The sequence below is a fragment of the Macrosteles quadrilineatus genome, unplaced genomic scaffold, assembly GCF_028750875.1.
Source record: "Macrosteles quadrilineatus isolate MER2022 unplaced genomic scaffold, UCM_ALF_1.0 Scaffold_9__3_contigs__length_116548681, whole genome shotgun sequence".
NCBI lineage: Eukaryota > Metazoa > Arthropoda > Insecta > Hemiptera > Cicadellidae > Macrosteles > Macrosteles quadrilineatus.
The window spans coordinates 101,106,678-101,121,823 of record NW_026542602.1 but is presented as its reverse complement, the minus strand read 5'-3'; the positions used below and the strand labels follow the sequence as shown (position 1 = coordinate 101,121,823).

The 15,146-nt window shown below is 34.3% G+C and overlaps 1 protein-coding gene across 1 annotated transcript in view; it reads right to left on the bottom strand.

Moving 5' to 3' along the window:
* LOC129002091 (tyrosine-protein phosphatase Lar-like) overlaps positions 1 to 15,146 on the bottom strand; it is a 591,085-nt gene that overhangs the window by 50,040 nt on the left and 525,899 nt on the right. The window contains exons 8-9 of the mRNA XM_054429628.1: positions 1,274 to 1,549; positions 575 to 856 (exon numbers count right to left, since the gene is read on the bottom strand). Coding sequence (XP_054285603.1) covers positions 575 to 856; positions 1,274 to 1,549 — 558 coding nt within the window. The remainder of the gene's footprint in view (positions 1 to 574; positions 857 to 1,273; positions 1,550 to 15,146) is intronic.

Below are 15,146 nucleotides of genomic sequence, written 5' to 3'. Positions count from 1 at the left end.
CGCCGTAGGCAACTTACAAATCAATATCTAGGATCTAAAGATTGGATAGTATAGACTGTGAATCTAATATTGGTCTTCATGGTGTAAAACTAATTAAGAACCCATTTCCATGTGCATATTAGCTTTGATCATACAAAAGTCAATGGCATTAGAATACCTTATGAAGCCCATACTAAAGCAGAAAAGTAAAATTTACAGCTTAACGTAGAAAAACTACAAACTACTACTATGAAATGTACTTCATAGCTGGCTTGAATGGTCAAAGCCATTCTGCGCACGAACGTGATCAAATTATTCACATTAGGTAAGAAAAAAAAAACTGCTTAACTACTGTACCAAAATTTGTGAATGATAAAATACTTGTATAATACCAATATCGGTAATCCACTGTAATGTAATATATAATACATTAAATTTAAAGGTCGCTTAAATTTCTAGTAGATGATAATACTGATTAGTATGCAAAATAATGTACTAAAGATCTACTAATATACCAAGTTTGGTTCTAGATAGAATATTAATTGATACTGATAGGTAAAAAATACTAAACGAAAAACAGGAAAAAGTACGTCACCTGTCTCCCCGGTGGTAACGATGACGGGAGCGCTGGGAGGACCTCGTCCGATGTTGTTGACGGCGATGACGTACATTTCGTACTCCGTGTACGGACTGAGTGAGCGGACGGTGTAATGCATCGTGATGATCCCCGAGATCTCACTGAAGGCTTGGTTGGCGTACTTGGGCTTGTAGGTGATCACGTAATACTGCAAGTCATCGGAGGGATATGTCCAGGTCAGCCTGACGGAAGTTGCAGTAATGTCTGAGACTTGGATGTTGGTCGGCGGTCCAGGGAGTGCTGGGGAGATAAAGTTTGTTAAGATGTTTAGCTGTTATTGCAATAGCTTATGGACCATGCAATAGAGGCTTTTCAAGGTTTAAAACTCGTGCAGTAGTGCTTGGCCACTAGCATAGCCTCCTCTAATACAAGGCCGTATTGAGGAAAGTTGCCACTATTGTCTCGCCGCAACATTGTATTGGAGGAGGCCATGTCATGAGGCATTTCAAGATAGTCTTGGTTACAAAGGGGCTCAGTATTATGCAACCCTTCAAATCTAATAGCTGTCAGCTCACTTAAGACCAGGATGCACCCAATCACGTTCTCAATACCTACCATAAATGTCAAGTCTAAAGGTCCATTGAAATTAATACATTAAGAATCTAAATCACGAATAAGCCAAAATACTTTGCAACTGCCGATGATTTCCATACTTACACTGCACTTTGACCTGGGTAGTAGCCTCTATGACTCCAAGAGCACTGGCTGCCACACACGTGTAGTTAGCAGACTCCTGAATCCCGGTGAGCTCGAGGACGTTACGACCGATGGGCAGCTTGTCTTCGGGCGTCAGGTCAGTCGCAGGGCCTCGCCTCCACTTGACATACGGCATGGGCGACCCGACAGCCACACAGGTGAGGTTCAGGTCCTGACCTAGCATCACCTCGTGCTGCGGAGGTGGAGGGATGGAGAAAGACGGAGGCACTCGCCGCACTGTAACATAAAATAAGAGTGAAAACTATTTAGTGAACTGTTAATTGTGAAATTGAAATGGTAAACAGTTTCATTTGGTTGAATTTAAAGATCATTTTTGGTAATGATGAGTAGATGTTGATTAAGGAATCGTTGCAGACATTTCATGACTAGTAAAGTTAAGTTGTCGGGATGAAATTTTAAAAACGGCCATAAACACGTTGGATGCCATCGTAAGGTGAGAAAGTACCTGAATAGTAAGTAGACAAAAACATAGACTGAAAACATAACACACACACAACAAGATCAACAACAAAGCTTTCCTAGGTTCGTTTACTTATCTTGTTACGTTTAAGTACTTTCACCAAAAATCTAAATCACATTTCAGGCCCTGAAAAGTCCGTAATAATCCTAAAGATTTTGGTCGTGTTAGAAGAGAAGGTAGCCTACAAGCAATCGTTAAAACTGTGATTTGTCTTTGGTGATGCATAATACACAATTCTTAGCTTAGTTGTGATTTAACACTTATTGATAACTGGGTGGTGTGGGATATAGTGACAAACTGTTAAAAAATCGTTAGGAGGAGCCTTTTCAATAATTAAGTTAATCCTTAAATTGATCCTTAATTATTTTATTGTACTTCTTAAGCACACTAGAATTGCTCTTAAAATGGTACAAGTGAGTTAAGTCTTGCCAGTGACAAATTGTAGTTCTTTGGTAGGTCAGGGGATACTTCCAAGGTCAACCAACCGAATACCTTACATTTTCAAGCTTAATTGTTTCATTGAACTGACCCAAAGCTATATCATCATAATTTTAATGAGGGCAATCACAAATCCATAGACTATCAGAACTCCATCTAAGTCTTTACATCTCTTTACATCTCTTTAACATCTCTTTAATTTACATCTCTTATAAACTAAGAGTCTGGTTCCTATTTCGTAAATTAAAAATATTTGTAGGTTGTGCCGTAGTGAGGACGTTGTGTGAACAGAACAGAGGTAGGTGTAGAAAATATTGTTAAAATCACAACCAAATGGTATGTAGGTTTACTGGATCATTTCAGGAATTTTAATGTCAAAAAAGTAATAATACAAGTATGTCATATTACTTAGTGACATTACTAAGTTAGAAGTTGATGTGTGAAAAGTATTGAATATGAAATGGTAAGAAATTTATAATAATTTTGGCTTAGACATAGATAATATTATTAAATGACAAACCAAAAGGTCAGGGGATTTTATTTTGTAAATTTAAAAGCCAAACATGCAATCAGGGCATTTATAGTATTTACGGAGAAACATACATTAGTGGTAGATATGTGTTTTGATATGGTTTTGGTTGATATGGTTATGGTGATATGGTTTTGATTGAGAAACCAAAATGGTAAAAACTATCAACATTTGTCCGTTTAAAGGTGAGCATGGGTAGTAAAAGTTTGGATAGTACTCTTAAAGGAAACAGTTTTGAGCTATTTTATTAATTTTAATTTTCTCTATTAGAATTTGAGCGTTTCCTCCCTTGGAGAGTAAAACATGGCAATGGTCTTTTGCTTAAGTTTTTAAGTCCTCAAATCTGTAAGAAAATGAAGTTGAAGGTAAAAATCCTAACACATTTTCTGCAGAAGAAGATACAGAAGGAATATAATGGAAGAATATGCGGAGCAGTATAGAAAGTTGCTTCCGGGACTTTATGCTCACTCCTCTTATAAAACAATCAAATTTAGAAGGTTGATTCACAAGCTCAGGTGAGGTACTTCTACCCGTAATATACAACACAATTTATGCTTTTAGGGTTACCTAATGGTAGTTAATTTATTTTTTACATCGTACAACTCCTAAAAATATGAGCAATCTGTAAATTGTGTATAAAAAATAATTATTTTACTATGATAATAATCTTGAGTATAACCATTGCATATTTGTATGTAAAGGATAGTATAAGGATGTTATAACTGGTTTTCCTTCTACAAAAACCGAGGATAAACAACATTAACGCTAATGTAAAAAGTTACTTAATTTTGGCATTTTAAATGTGTATTTTGCGAAACAGGATGCTCATTTCCTAATGGAAAAGAGTTGTTGTGCTCTCTGAATGCAATTTACGTTATCAACGTTAACTTTCTTCCTCAGTCCAACTTTATTCCACTAGCTCTCTTACTTCCCACCACTGATCTACTTTGAAACAAAGAAACAGACTTATCCAAGATGTATTTTGTGAAGAAACTATATTCAACTGATCGGAAACTCGTGTTATCGAAAACTAATTTTATACTTTTCCATATAGATATTGTTACTTTAACAGTAAATATTGTCTCAGTTCTGATCAAAGTTTTTTAAACATTGCCTCAAATAGAGGTTATAGTATAAAATTGATTTAACGTATAGATGAAAATAAATAATTCTCAAAATAAATTTAAATAAGCATTTAAACATCAAATTGTTACAGTGTCAGATGTATGTTGTAAAACTGCAAAGATTAAACACATTTTAAGGTTTTAGGTTTTAGTAGAATAACTAACCCAGTTTTTACTTAAAATGTAGAGTAATTTATGAACTTTACACGAATAAAAACTGTGGCAAATAATTAACTGCAGAACATCTTTAAATATACATCAGCTAACGCGGATGAATCTCATACTGATCAGGAATTTTTGTAACGTCTTAAATTATAGTAGATAGAAAAAATACACGTGACTCATTATAGTAGCCTACCCATAATAAAAACAAAAACTTAAAGAGCAACTGCGATAAAGGGCTCAACAGATTGTGAATTATTTCCCTGCTTTTTGGTAAAGCCGTTTCTTAAATGCACATACATTGATATACGTATTGTGGTCCACAATCATGGTCCTTAACAGGGAAAACCTAATAGCTATCTAGTAAGCTCGGGCCATAAACATCATTCCCTGAATAAACTATGTATTTACCATAGAAAATTGAAATATGTTGTTTTGAAACTACACGCTGGCCTAGTATCAGTAGTATATAGGCCTATGCCCTGTGTTGTATTATAAATTGTAGTAACAGTTGTTGGGATTAGCTATGTATTGAGAAGTTTGTATAGTTTTACTGTGTCCAAGTTTACAGTTGTGTGAACTTTCAATTACTCATATTGCACATTGTTGTTGGATTTAATTATTTTTCACAGACCTTTGCACACAGTTTTCTCCTTGAAAATGTATAACAAAATACAACAAAGTGCATCGTAATCACGTTAGGAGTGTCTGATGTTTTGTTTTATGAAAGGTGACACCTTCAGTCAGTAATTGTTAGACTTAGTGACACTCTGTTGTCAATTTACGTTCTCCTCATTGTCAAAACGTAATTGGACAGAACAACGTCAGGTAAAACCCACCCAACGTAATCAGGTTACTTCTTCCTTCCTCAATTACTTTATTACTTGTAGCGGGTTCCTAAAATGTAAGTTGGGACCTCAAGCGGTTCTATGGCCAAAACAGACAAGGGTAGCAGACATTTCAAGTAAGCACTGGGACATAAAAAAAGGCCTTATGACTTAAGACTGTTTTACTAAAGCAACCGAAAGTGTTTACAAAATAGAAAGGTGGAGTAAGTACATTTATTTTCATATAACTGTTAATTAACTTTTTGCAATAATTAGTAAACTCCACAATTTTTCGGATAAAACAGTCGTATGGGTCTACATTCAATCTCTACTCTCTCCATTATTTTTACAGCAATACGAATCCTAAGTCAAACGACCAAACTTATAATGAAAATGGGTTCCTGAAATAAGCTAACGTTAAACAACAACATTAACAATTTATTAGGAATCGATTTAGGCATTTGATTTGCTGAGCTTCGAGATTAATGAATCTTGAACCAATAAGATGATAACAATTACATTTGCAAATGTATAAGTAGTATAGCACAAGTGTCGTTTACACAATGCAAAAATTAAACCGTCATTTGTATGTCAGACAAACCTATTAGATTGAAAAATAATATTTAAATAACAATATTTTAAGATTTTCGACTTTAAAATATCAATATTAGATATTTCTTTTTCTTACACATACTCGATTGCTACTTAAAGAAAGCTTCAATCTGATACCGAGACAAAGTAATAAGATTACAAGTTTAGTGGGTCACCTGACAAATCACAATGACAAAAGTAATTCTGCAAAGTTGTTTACAAGAGCCAAGTTTGTGTAGCCGTCCGTCTTCTGAGATCAACTTATTTTCCTTCTTCTGTAAATCACATGTGTTCTGGTATTGTGTGTCTCTAAAGATTTCATTTCACAACGAACTGTAGAAAACATATATTTTATATATAGCCGTGCATTAAAGGAACAGGTTTAATGTTTTGCTATACGAATTTGAAGCAAACCGACTGAGTTTGGCTATTATATACAATGGAAGGGCTGGCTAAGAGTTGAATGGATGAGCAAATATGTGCAGAGAGGTCAGCAAAGTGTATGTTTGTTCACATTTCCGATAGCGTTTCAGTTACGTTTCTGGCCCGATGCAATAATCATTGCCATATTCGACATGGTAATTGAAGATCACTCTAACTCTAGGCTACATTCAAACGGCCAAATGTTATAGGCTTAAAAACAACACTTTGTGCTATGGTAAATACTTTAGCTGAAAAATATATTCAGAATTTGTCATTACATTGGTGCAATTAATTGATCTTAAAACGTGGCTTTAGTTTGATCTCGTTATCAGTTTGAGGGGTTTTCAGATTTTTTAAGATTACATATTTCTGGATGTGTAGATAATGAAAAAAATTGTATAATATAGTTATTATGTAGACAAGTAGGAGAAACAAGACTCAGTTGTCTGTGGCTAGAATAACATTTAAACGCAATGATACACAACACCATTGATTGATTACTAATAATAATAATAATATATGTTATGTCAGAAAAATGCATTTTTACATTTTTAATTCACATAGAGCGCATCACAAAACAAGCGAGGCCAGAAAGTGGAAAGCAAATGTTGAAAGATACAATAAAATTGAAGAGGTTCACTTGGCAGAAGTCACTACGGTTCTGAAACCATTCGATTCTATCGGTGGATCAGTTGTTTTACAAACTCCACACCGTTTCCAACATATAAAAGCAGCAAACCTGAATAAGTATGTAACCGTGAATAATGAGTTAGATGCTTGAGAAGAATAAGAAATAAGAATTAGAAAATAAGGATAAGAAATTTATTTGAAATATCAATAATCACAAAATGAAAACCTTACTTGCAGGAATGGTCATAGCAAGTCTTCAATGCATGTGTAGAAAACACAAATATTTTGTTTATTTGGCATTGCAGGGTGGAAGAACATTTTGATCTTCACAACCCTCAGGTAAGTAATTCTCATTAAAATATATCTTTTAAATTTTTTAACAATCTAGCTATACTAATCACACAATTTATACTCTATGCAATATAGTATTTTCATTACTACAGTATGCCAAAGTGAGGCTTTTCGAATGTCCTATATGATTCTGGGTCAAAAGTGGCTCACATTCTAACCCATGTGATGCTGGATGAACTATGTTTTTTTTTTCATAATGTACCATTATTAAAGCTATCTTCTTTACAAAATGAAATTTCGTTAAGTACATTGTTTATTTTAAATTAGTCCCCAATGGTTTTCATCTAGTTTTGCTAACCAACCCAACAATACACACGCCCACGGTCGTCATAGTATCATGACGCACTCCGCACACTCAACAATATATTCAATTCCTCTGTTAAAGTACTGAAACTTTTTCAAATATTGTGTGAGGGGTGTTGATTAGTATGGAATATTACGTATCATATTAATTAATAACAAAACACTACATTAATGCAATACAACTTTTATTTACAGGGACTATTTTCTTTAGCAAAATCAGCGGACGAATTTTTAACCAAGAATAATGACAGCTGCTGCGCTCAGCACTAGCCACGATTACTAGAAAAATACCGGTATGGATCATAAACATAAACAAATGACGTTGTTGGCCCGAATCCTATACTAATATCATTGAACATATAATTTGGCATTTTCATTTAAGCAATGTTAAATAATGTTTATTTTCGGGCCAAAAACGTCATTTGTTTATGTTTATGATCCATACCGGTATTTTTCTAGTAATCGTGGCACTAGCTGATACTTTTTTGGACTCGGGACGAAAATAACAACTTAAGCCCCAAATTGCATCTATAAAAGCAAAATGGCCGTTTTTGCATCAGTGTAACTTTAAAAATAGTGTAGTTTGATATAATATAATGCATTATTGGTATTTTCTTTGCACAAACACATAGTAGAGTGCGAGTAGAGCACTCTGCCGGCTGTTTGGACAAACGCTGCATATGCCGACCACAGACACACATTTGTTCAACTAATGCAACTCCGACGTTCGCTGTCGATATGCATAATTGTCTAAATCAGCTGTTTCCGGTTCCATTTCCAGAATTTGCACTATTTTACATGAAGTTTACACATGGCCTGTACACCCTACATAGCTGCTGAATATACTACAGTATTTTAATTATTACAGTTTGTGGTAATTTGTGCATTAAATTTATCAAAACATATTTTGGAGTAAAATATATGTTAGTACCAAAAAGGGCTTTGATTTGTTTATTGAACATGATTCTTTTCTTAGAAGATTTTTATATTTCAAGTCAGTTAAATAAACTGCTCAACAGATAATTAAGTACATTTAGTTTTAATTATACATCTTTTGTATACCAACATATTAAATAATACATGATTGATTCAATTTAAACATATGCTTATATTTTTTGTGCATAGCTTAGTATCAAGAATATAACTGTGGTAATTGTCATGACCTAAGTATAGCACTGCATTAGTCGGTCAAAATATTGTTTAAAAGGACCATGATTTTTCTTTTAAAGATATTACTTAGTAGCTCTAAATAGTGAACTCTACAATGCATTACAGTGACTTGTCTTCTATGTTATTCTTAAGTAGGATAAAATATGCATCTGTTATTTATTATATTGCTTGTTTATGCATATAACTTCATAAGATTTGGAAACAGTTCTAATTTTATGTCAGACTTTCAAAATCTTGGAAGCTCACGACTATTAAGAGAACCATATTAAAAAACCGTTTAGTCAATACTAACTCAATACTAACTCAATTATGTTTTATTTAGGCAGACACTATATGTTAACTTATTGCCTGAGAGCATCAAATAAATACAAAATAGCATTAAAATGGTATTCACTTTTGATTACTATATTGTCAATGGAATTTAATTTAAAACCATTAAAAATAGTAAAATATCACAGATATAACAACAAAACTTGCACTTTAAAGTGTTCAATATAAAATTCACAATTGCCTAACAGAGTGAGCACTGTGCAGCTTGTAGAGTAAATCTAGCAAAGGACACTTGAAGTCATCATTGTCTGCTTACACTTTGATCTGCTATCAAACAACAGCTGCTCTTTTATCTCTTGTCTTTATTTAAGCCCCACAATGCTTTCTAATTATAGAGCACCAAAGTTCCTGACTTAGCTGAAATGTATTTTAAACCATTCTCGTCCAATAGAATTTATATTTTAGTTCTCAGACGACGTTTTTGTGAACGCAAACTTCCTAATGTATGAGGATAATTAATGTTTAGTTATGTTTATAAAATTAGGAGTTTAGTATGATTTAAAAACAACTATGAAACGAGGGGTTATATTTGGTAGAGCACAATAATATAGCTAAGTTGCGCTGAAAATCCATAGTTACCAATGGCTTTCTCAAAAAGGAAACAGTCAGTAGACAGGCAGACCTATGAGATTATTGTGGTGCGAGGATCAGCCCCATCCAGTGTGGATACTACAACCAAAACTACTACAGTACTACCAATAAAAATTCTTGGATGTTCTTGGATGACTAGTCTACAAAAAAATAAGAAAATAGGCCAGTAGAACGTTAAGAAAAACTGAGATTTATTTCCCAATTGAGAGAATATATACAAATCTGTTTCAGATGACCCTAGATATGTAGTTAGACCACTCTAATCGTATATGGGAATAAAAAACTATATTTGTTCAAAAGAAAGAACAAGTAACATTGTAGCAAAAACAAATAAACACAGCACTGGCAAATAGAGAACCCCAAACAAAAATAAACGGTATCAGCATTCTGACACATACTTTCTCCCATAAGTTTGTCAACAACCTTTATCATGTGTAAGCGGTGAGAGTAAATATACGGAAATGGGATTTGTACAATTTTGTTCAGAATTTAAAGGACTATAACATACTAAATTTTTATCAAAATTGTTCGAGCCAATTTTGGGAAAATCCGATTTTTCCGTTATTTTATGGGGTTTTATGGGAAAATCCCCATCTAAAATCAAAATTTCTAAAAAATGAAAAAAACTATCAAAATTGTAAGGACCATAACTTACTATGTTAAATCAAAACTGGATTTTTGTCTAAAATCCTATTTTTGTTATTTTATGGGGTTTTTATGGGAAAATAACATAATTTACCATAACTTTTGAACCGTAATTTTTACAGAAATGGGATTTGTACCATTTTGTTCAGAATTTAAAGGGCTACAACATACCAAATTTTAATCAAAATCGTTCGGGCCATTTTTGAGAAAATGCGATTTTTCCGGTTTTTTATGGGTTTTTATGGTAAAATCCCCATTAAAAATCAAAATTTCAAAAAAATCAAAAAAACGCCTGGAGATACCATAGATTAGAACCTACATACCAAATTTCATCGAAATCGGACCACAGGTGTAGTCTCTAGCTCTGTACACATCCAGACACACAGACACACACACACACACACACACACATGTTTGTAAGAGGACCTCGATTGTACTAAGTGCGGCGGAACCATCACAACCGAGGTACTCGAGCCCAATCATCATGATGGGGGACTTCTAACAAAAATCCTTATTACATTAAAAATAATATATTTAATTTTTTGTAAACGCTTTAGTATAACTTAAGATGCATAATATAGTACGTTTATGCATTTTTTTAAATTTTATCGATGACTTTAAAAATGTCAGTCCAATGCACGAAAACGAGGTCCTAAACACTTTGGCCCTAATAAGCATAATCGAGGACCTAACCACTTTGGGCCCAGTTAGCATAAACGAGGACTTCTGAATTAAGTTTAGGATGTCTGTTATATGAGTGTGTCCCCCCCAGTGTCCGGTGTCAGAACCGGCATTTCAGGTTGGCCACAGTTATGGACGACTGGGCAAGCCAGCATCTTTGGGTTGTACCCAAAGAGAGAGTCCCCAGTGATATTCCTCCATCCAGGTTGACTTCGGTCTATCATCTGCCTGTGGCTGTGGTTCTTTGGTTCTTGTGGTTCTTTGCCCTGCCTGATGTGTCCGACTGATATTTTGTAAGGCATATCCTCGGCTCTGGAAGTAGCCACTTCCTGGGAGGTGAAAAACGGGGAAGTCTAGCCCCGAAAGGGGAGGTAACGGGGGCTTGATGGTGAGCTTGAAGTCATCCACCCCATGGTGTGTTCAGGGTTGGTGCATAAGCTCCGGCCTACGCCATGGGACCCGGGTATGAGCGATTAGGTACCTACCGGGTATTCGTTGGGGGGCTTCGGTTCCTTCGACAACAACAGTGTGTCGAAGGATATGTGACAAATATGAGTGTGTCGTTTTGCTTTTATTACATATAAAACTGTTTATTGCTATTATATGTATTATTTATTCATAATTATTATTGTCATCCGTACTATTATTGTGCACCGACTCTTTTACCTTACATTATTTATACTGTAAACTGTGTATCTGGTGTTTCCTACATAATCTTCAATACTTTTAGATATAACTCAGCAGCTAACACAAGCAAAATATTAAAATGAACCTATGACCGGAAATTCATCGTTTGCCAACAACTCCAAGGTATCTCGTTATTTCCCCCCAAAACATCCTAAGCACAAACGAAGATGTCCAAAATTCCTAGGTCCCACATTATTTCCCTCCAAGATGAGGTCCTAAGCACAAATTAAGATATCAACATATCCAAGGTCCCGCACAGTTTTCCTTCGTAACGAGGTGTTTAACACAAATTTTAACTAACAACACCTCCGAGGTCCCGCATTATTTCCCTCACCAACGAGGCCCTAAACACAAATTAAAAGTAATAACACCTCCGAGGTCCCGCATTATTTCCCTCAAAAACGAGGTCCTAAGCACAAATTAAAAGTAACAACACCTCCGAGGTACCGCATTATTTCCCTCACCAACGAGGCCCTAAACACAAATTAAAAGTAACAACACCTCCGAGGTCCCGCATCATTTCCCTAAAAAACGAGGTCCTATGCACAAATCAAGATATCAACATATCCGAGGTCCCGCATTATTTCCCTCACCAACGAGGTCCTAAACACAAATTAAAAGTAATAACACCTCCGAGGTCCCGCATCATTTCCCTCAAAAACGAGGTCCTAAGCACAAAACATCATATCAACACATTCGAGGTCCCGCATTATTTCCCTAACCAACGAGGTCTTAAACACAAATTAAAAGTAACAACACCTCCGAGGTCCCGCACTATTTTCCTCAAAATCGAGGTCCTAAGCACAAAACATCATATCAACACTTTCGAGGTCCCGCATTATTTCCCTAACCAACGAGGTCCTAAACACAAATTAAAACTAACATCACTTTCGAGGTCCCGCATAATTTTCCTTCGTAGCGAGGTCTTAAACACACATCTAGATTTCAACACATCCAATATCCCACAACATTTTTGAAATAAAACCTTTTGACCATACCAGAGCTTAAAACTATGTTAGTATATTTTTGTACCCAAATATGAAGTAATCTCCAGTTTCTAATGTACCCTTCGTATCTATATTATTAAAATAATTTGTTGGATTTTTGTGTGCAGCAAATCGACCCCTTAATATTTTTTATAGACATATTAGGAATCAATTTAAAGCTCTTATCCTCTAGATGTACCTTTTGTGGGTTTGGATGATATCCCGCCTAATCCCATCGTTTTAAAGGCTTTTAAAAGTGCATAGTTTCTGCTTAATTCTGTTTTCAATCATCTGAACTTTTTCAATCAACACAGATAGCCATGATACAATTTTTTTACATCCATACGAAAATGGGGTTATCTGTAGTTGGCGATGTTTAAGTGAAGTCAAGTGAAATGTTGTAATGTCATTTGTATAAATTGTAAATGTCATAATGTTGGTTGCATAAAATGTAAAGAATAAAATAAAAAAATAATAAAAATAAAATGAAATAAAAAAATAAAAAAATAAAAAAAATAAAATAAAAATAAAAAATGCTATGAAAACACAACATACTTACGTACTTACAACGTACAACGTACTTACGTTATATGTTGTGTTTTCATAGCATTTTTTATTTTTGTTAGTATTTCAAACTTTTCTAAGATGTCTCGAAGGGATCGTGCACGAAATGAAAATAATAGGGCTCACAATGCAAATAATAGGGATATGATGAGACATAATCCTTATCCGCTATGTATAAAATATATCACGGAATTTGAAGTCACGAAGTGACGCAGGTTGCTATTCTACACAGGGTGGCTGAAAAGTAACTTGCACCCCCTCCCCCTTAACTCTTCAACCATTTGAGATATTTGAAATCGATTTGCGGCAACCTTCCTAGATATAAAGGGCTACAATAATTATGGTCAATTTTGAAATTTTTGCCTTTAGAGGTAGCGGGGATAATGGGTAGCTTAAAATTTTCAAATGGCAAGTATAGTTGAGTTTGGTATCATTTTATAGGTCTTGATGAACCAAATAATTGACATAAAGAAAACCAAAATCGGCCCACTAATGGTGCCCTAAAGCTGTTCAAATCCAAATAACCACGAGGGTGGTTTAAAATTAACTTGACCACTTTTTAACTTTTCAACTATTTGAGATATTTGAAATCGGTTTGCAAGAACCTGTTTAGATATGAGGGGCTACAGTAATAATGGTAAATTTTAATATTTTGCCCTTAGGGGTAGTGGGGGTAGGGTGTAAGTAAAAATGTTCAAATATGAAGTATGATCGAGTATGGGTATGAGTATGAGTATGGTCGAGTTTGATATCAATTTACCGGTCTTGACAAAACTAATCAATTAAAATAAACGAAATAGAAATCGGACCACTAAAAACAAAATTGCAGTTAAAAATTACCTTTAATAACCATTGTCTTAATCATTTTTAGCTGCCATTTCGTTATTCATGGTCCGAGTTCTATTTTCTTGCTACCCCCAACCCCCACTACTCCTAAGGGAAAATGTTTTAAATTAACCATCATTATTGTAGTCTTTTATATCCAAACAGGTTGCCGCAAACCAATTTCAAATTTCTCAAATAGTTAAAAAAATAAGAGGGGTGCAAGTTAATTGTCAGCCACCCTTATGATTTCGATTGTCTAAGGGTACCATTTTGTTATTAGTGGGCCAATTTTGGTTTTCTTTATGTCAATTGTTTTTTTTAAGACCTGTAAAATGATACCAAACTCGACTATACTTGTTTTTTTGAAAATTTTGAGCTACCCCCGTTGCCCATAAGGGCAAAATTTTCATAATCAACCACTATTATTGTAGCCTCTCATTTCTAAGAAGGTTGCCTTAAACAGATTTCAAATATCTCAAAAGGTTCAAAAGTTAAGGGGGTGGGTGCAAGTTACTTTTAATCCACTGTGTATATAGGCAAGCATGTTTCTTTTAAAAAAATTGTGCATCACAGGGAAAATCTATGCATACTGTTTGAAAAATATTTTCCTGTAGACGAAAAAGAAAGATGTTATGAAAGATATTTTACAGGATACTTTTATAAATTAAAACAAGCCAAAAATAAGCATTAAAATGAATTAAAAAATAAATACCCCCGCCGCAGCAAACCTGCCGACTAAGCGAATTTCCATTTGTCTGAATTGATTTTCAGTTAAATATATTTTAATAACATTAGGTTTAACGAGTACCTAGGTTTGCTGCTACAAGGAAACTAATAAAGTGTGTTTTTGAGTAAAATATTGATAGCTTAGTACAAAATAAATAAATTTGCCAAGTTTGATCAAAATATATTCATAAACAAGCAAACTACAACATTTGACAATATTCTCCATAAGAATAACATGGGAATTTTAAATTTACAATTTTTTTAATTTTCTCCGTTACTAATAATCGAACAAAAATACTTTTATATACTAAATTATTTGTTTTTTTAAGCTCTTTAAAAAGGTCTAAAGAGAAATTGGGAAATTTTGTGTTTTGAGGGTCAAAAGTGAGAAAAACCAATTTTTACCCCATAAAACCCCCCGTAAAGCCCCGTTCCCATGGTCCGATCGTGCTGGTTCGCGAACTCATTCAAGTTTATCCCGCTTTACACCTTTAAACCAAATTTCATCAAAATCGGACAAAAATTACTCAAGTTATCGCGTTCACGGACGTATATATATATATATATATATATATATATATATATATAAGTCTATATATATATATATATATATATACATATATAAAAATTTGAACGAATAGTGTTTTTGGCCTCTGGGGACATCAAAATGAAAAAGTAAATCGGTCCCGGGTCTAGTTCTTACCGTGCCACCTACGTTAATAGCTACTTCCCTATAGGGAAATTCGCTAAAAATAAACATGGGCCCAATG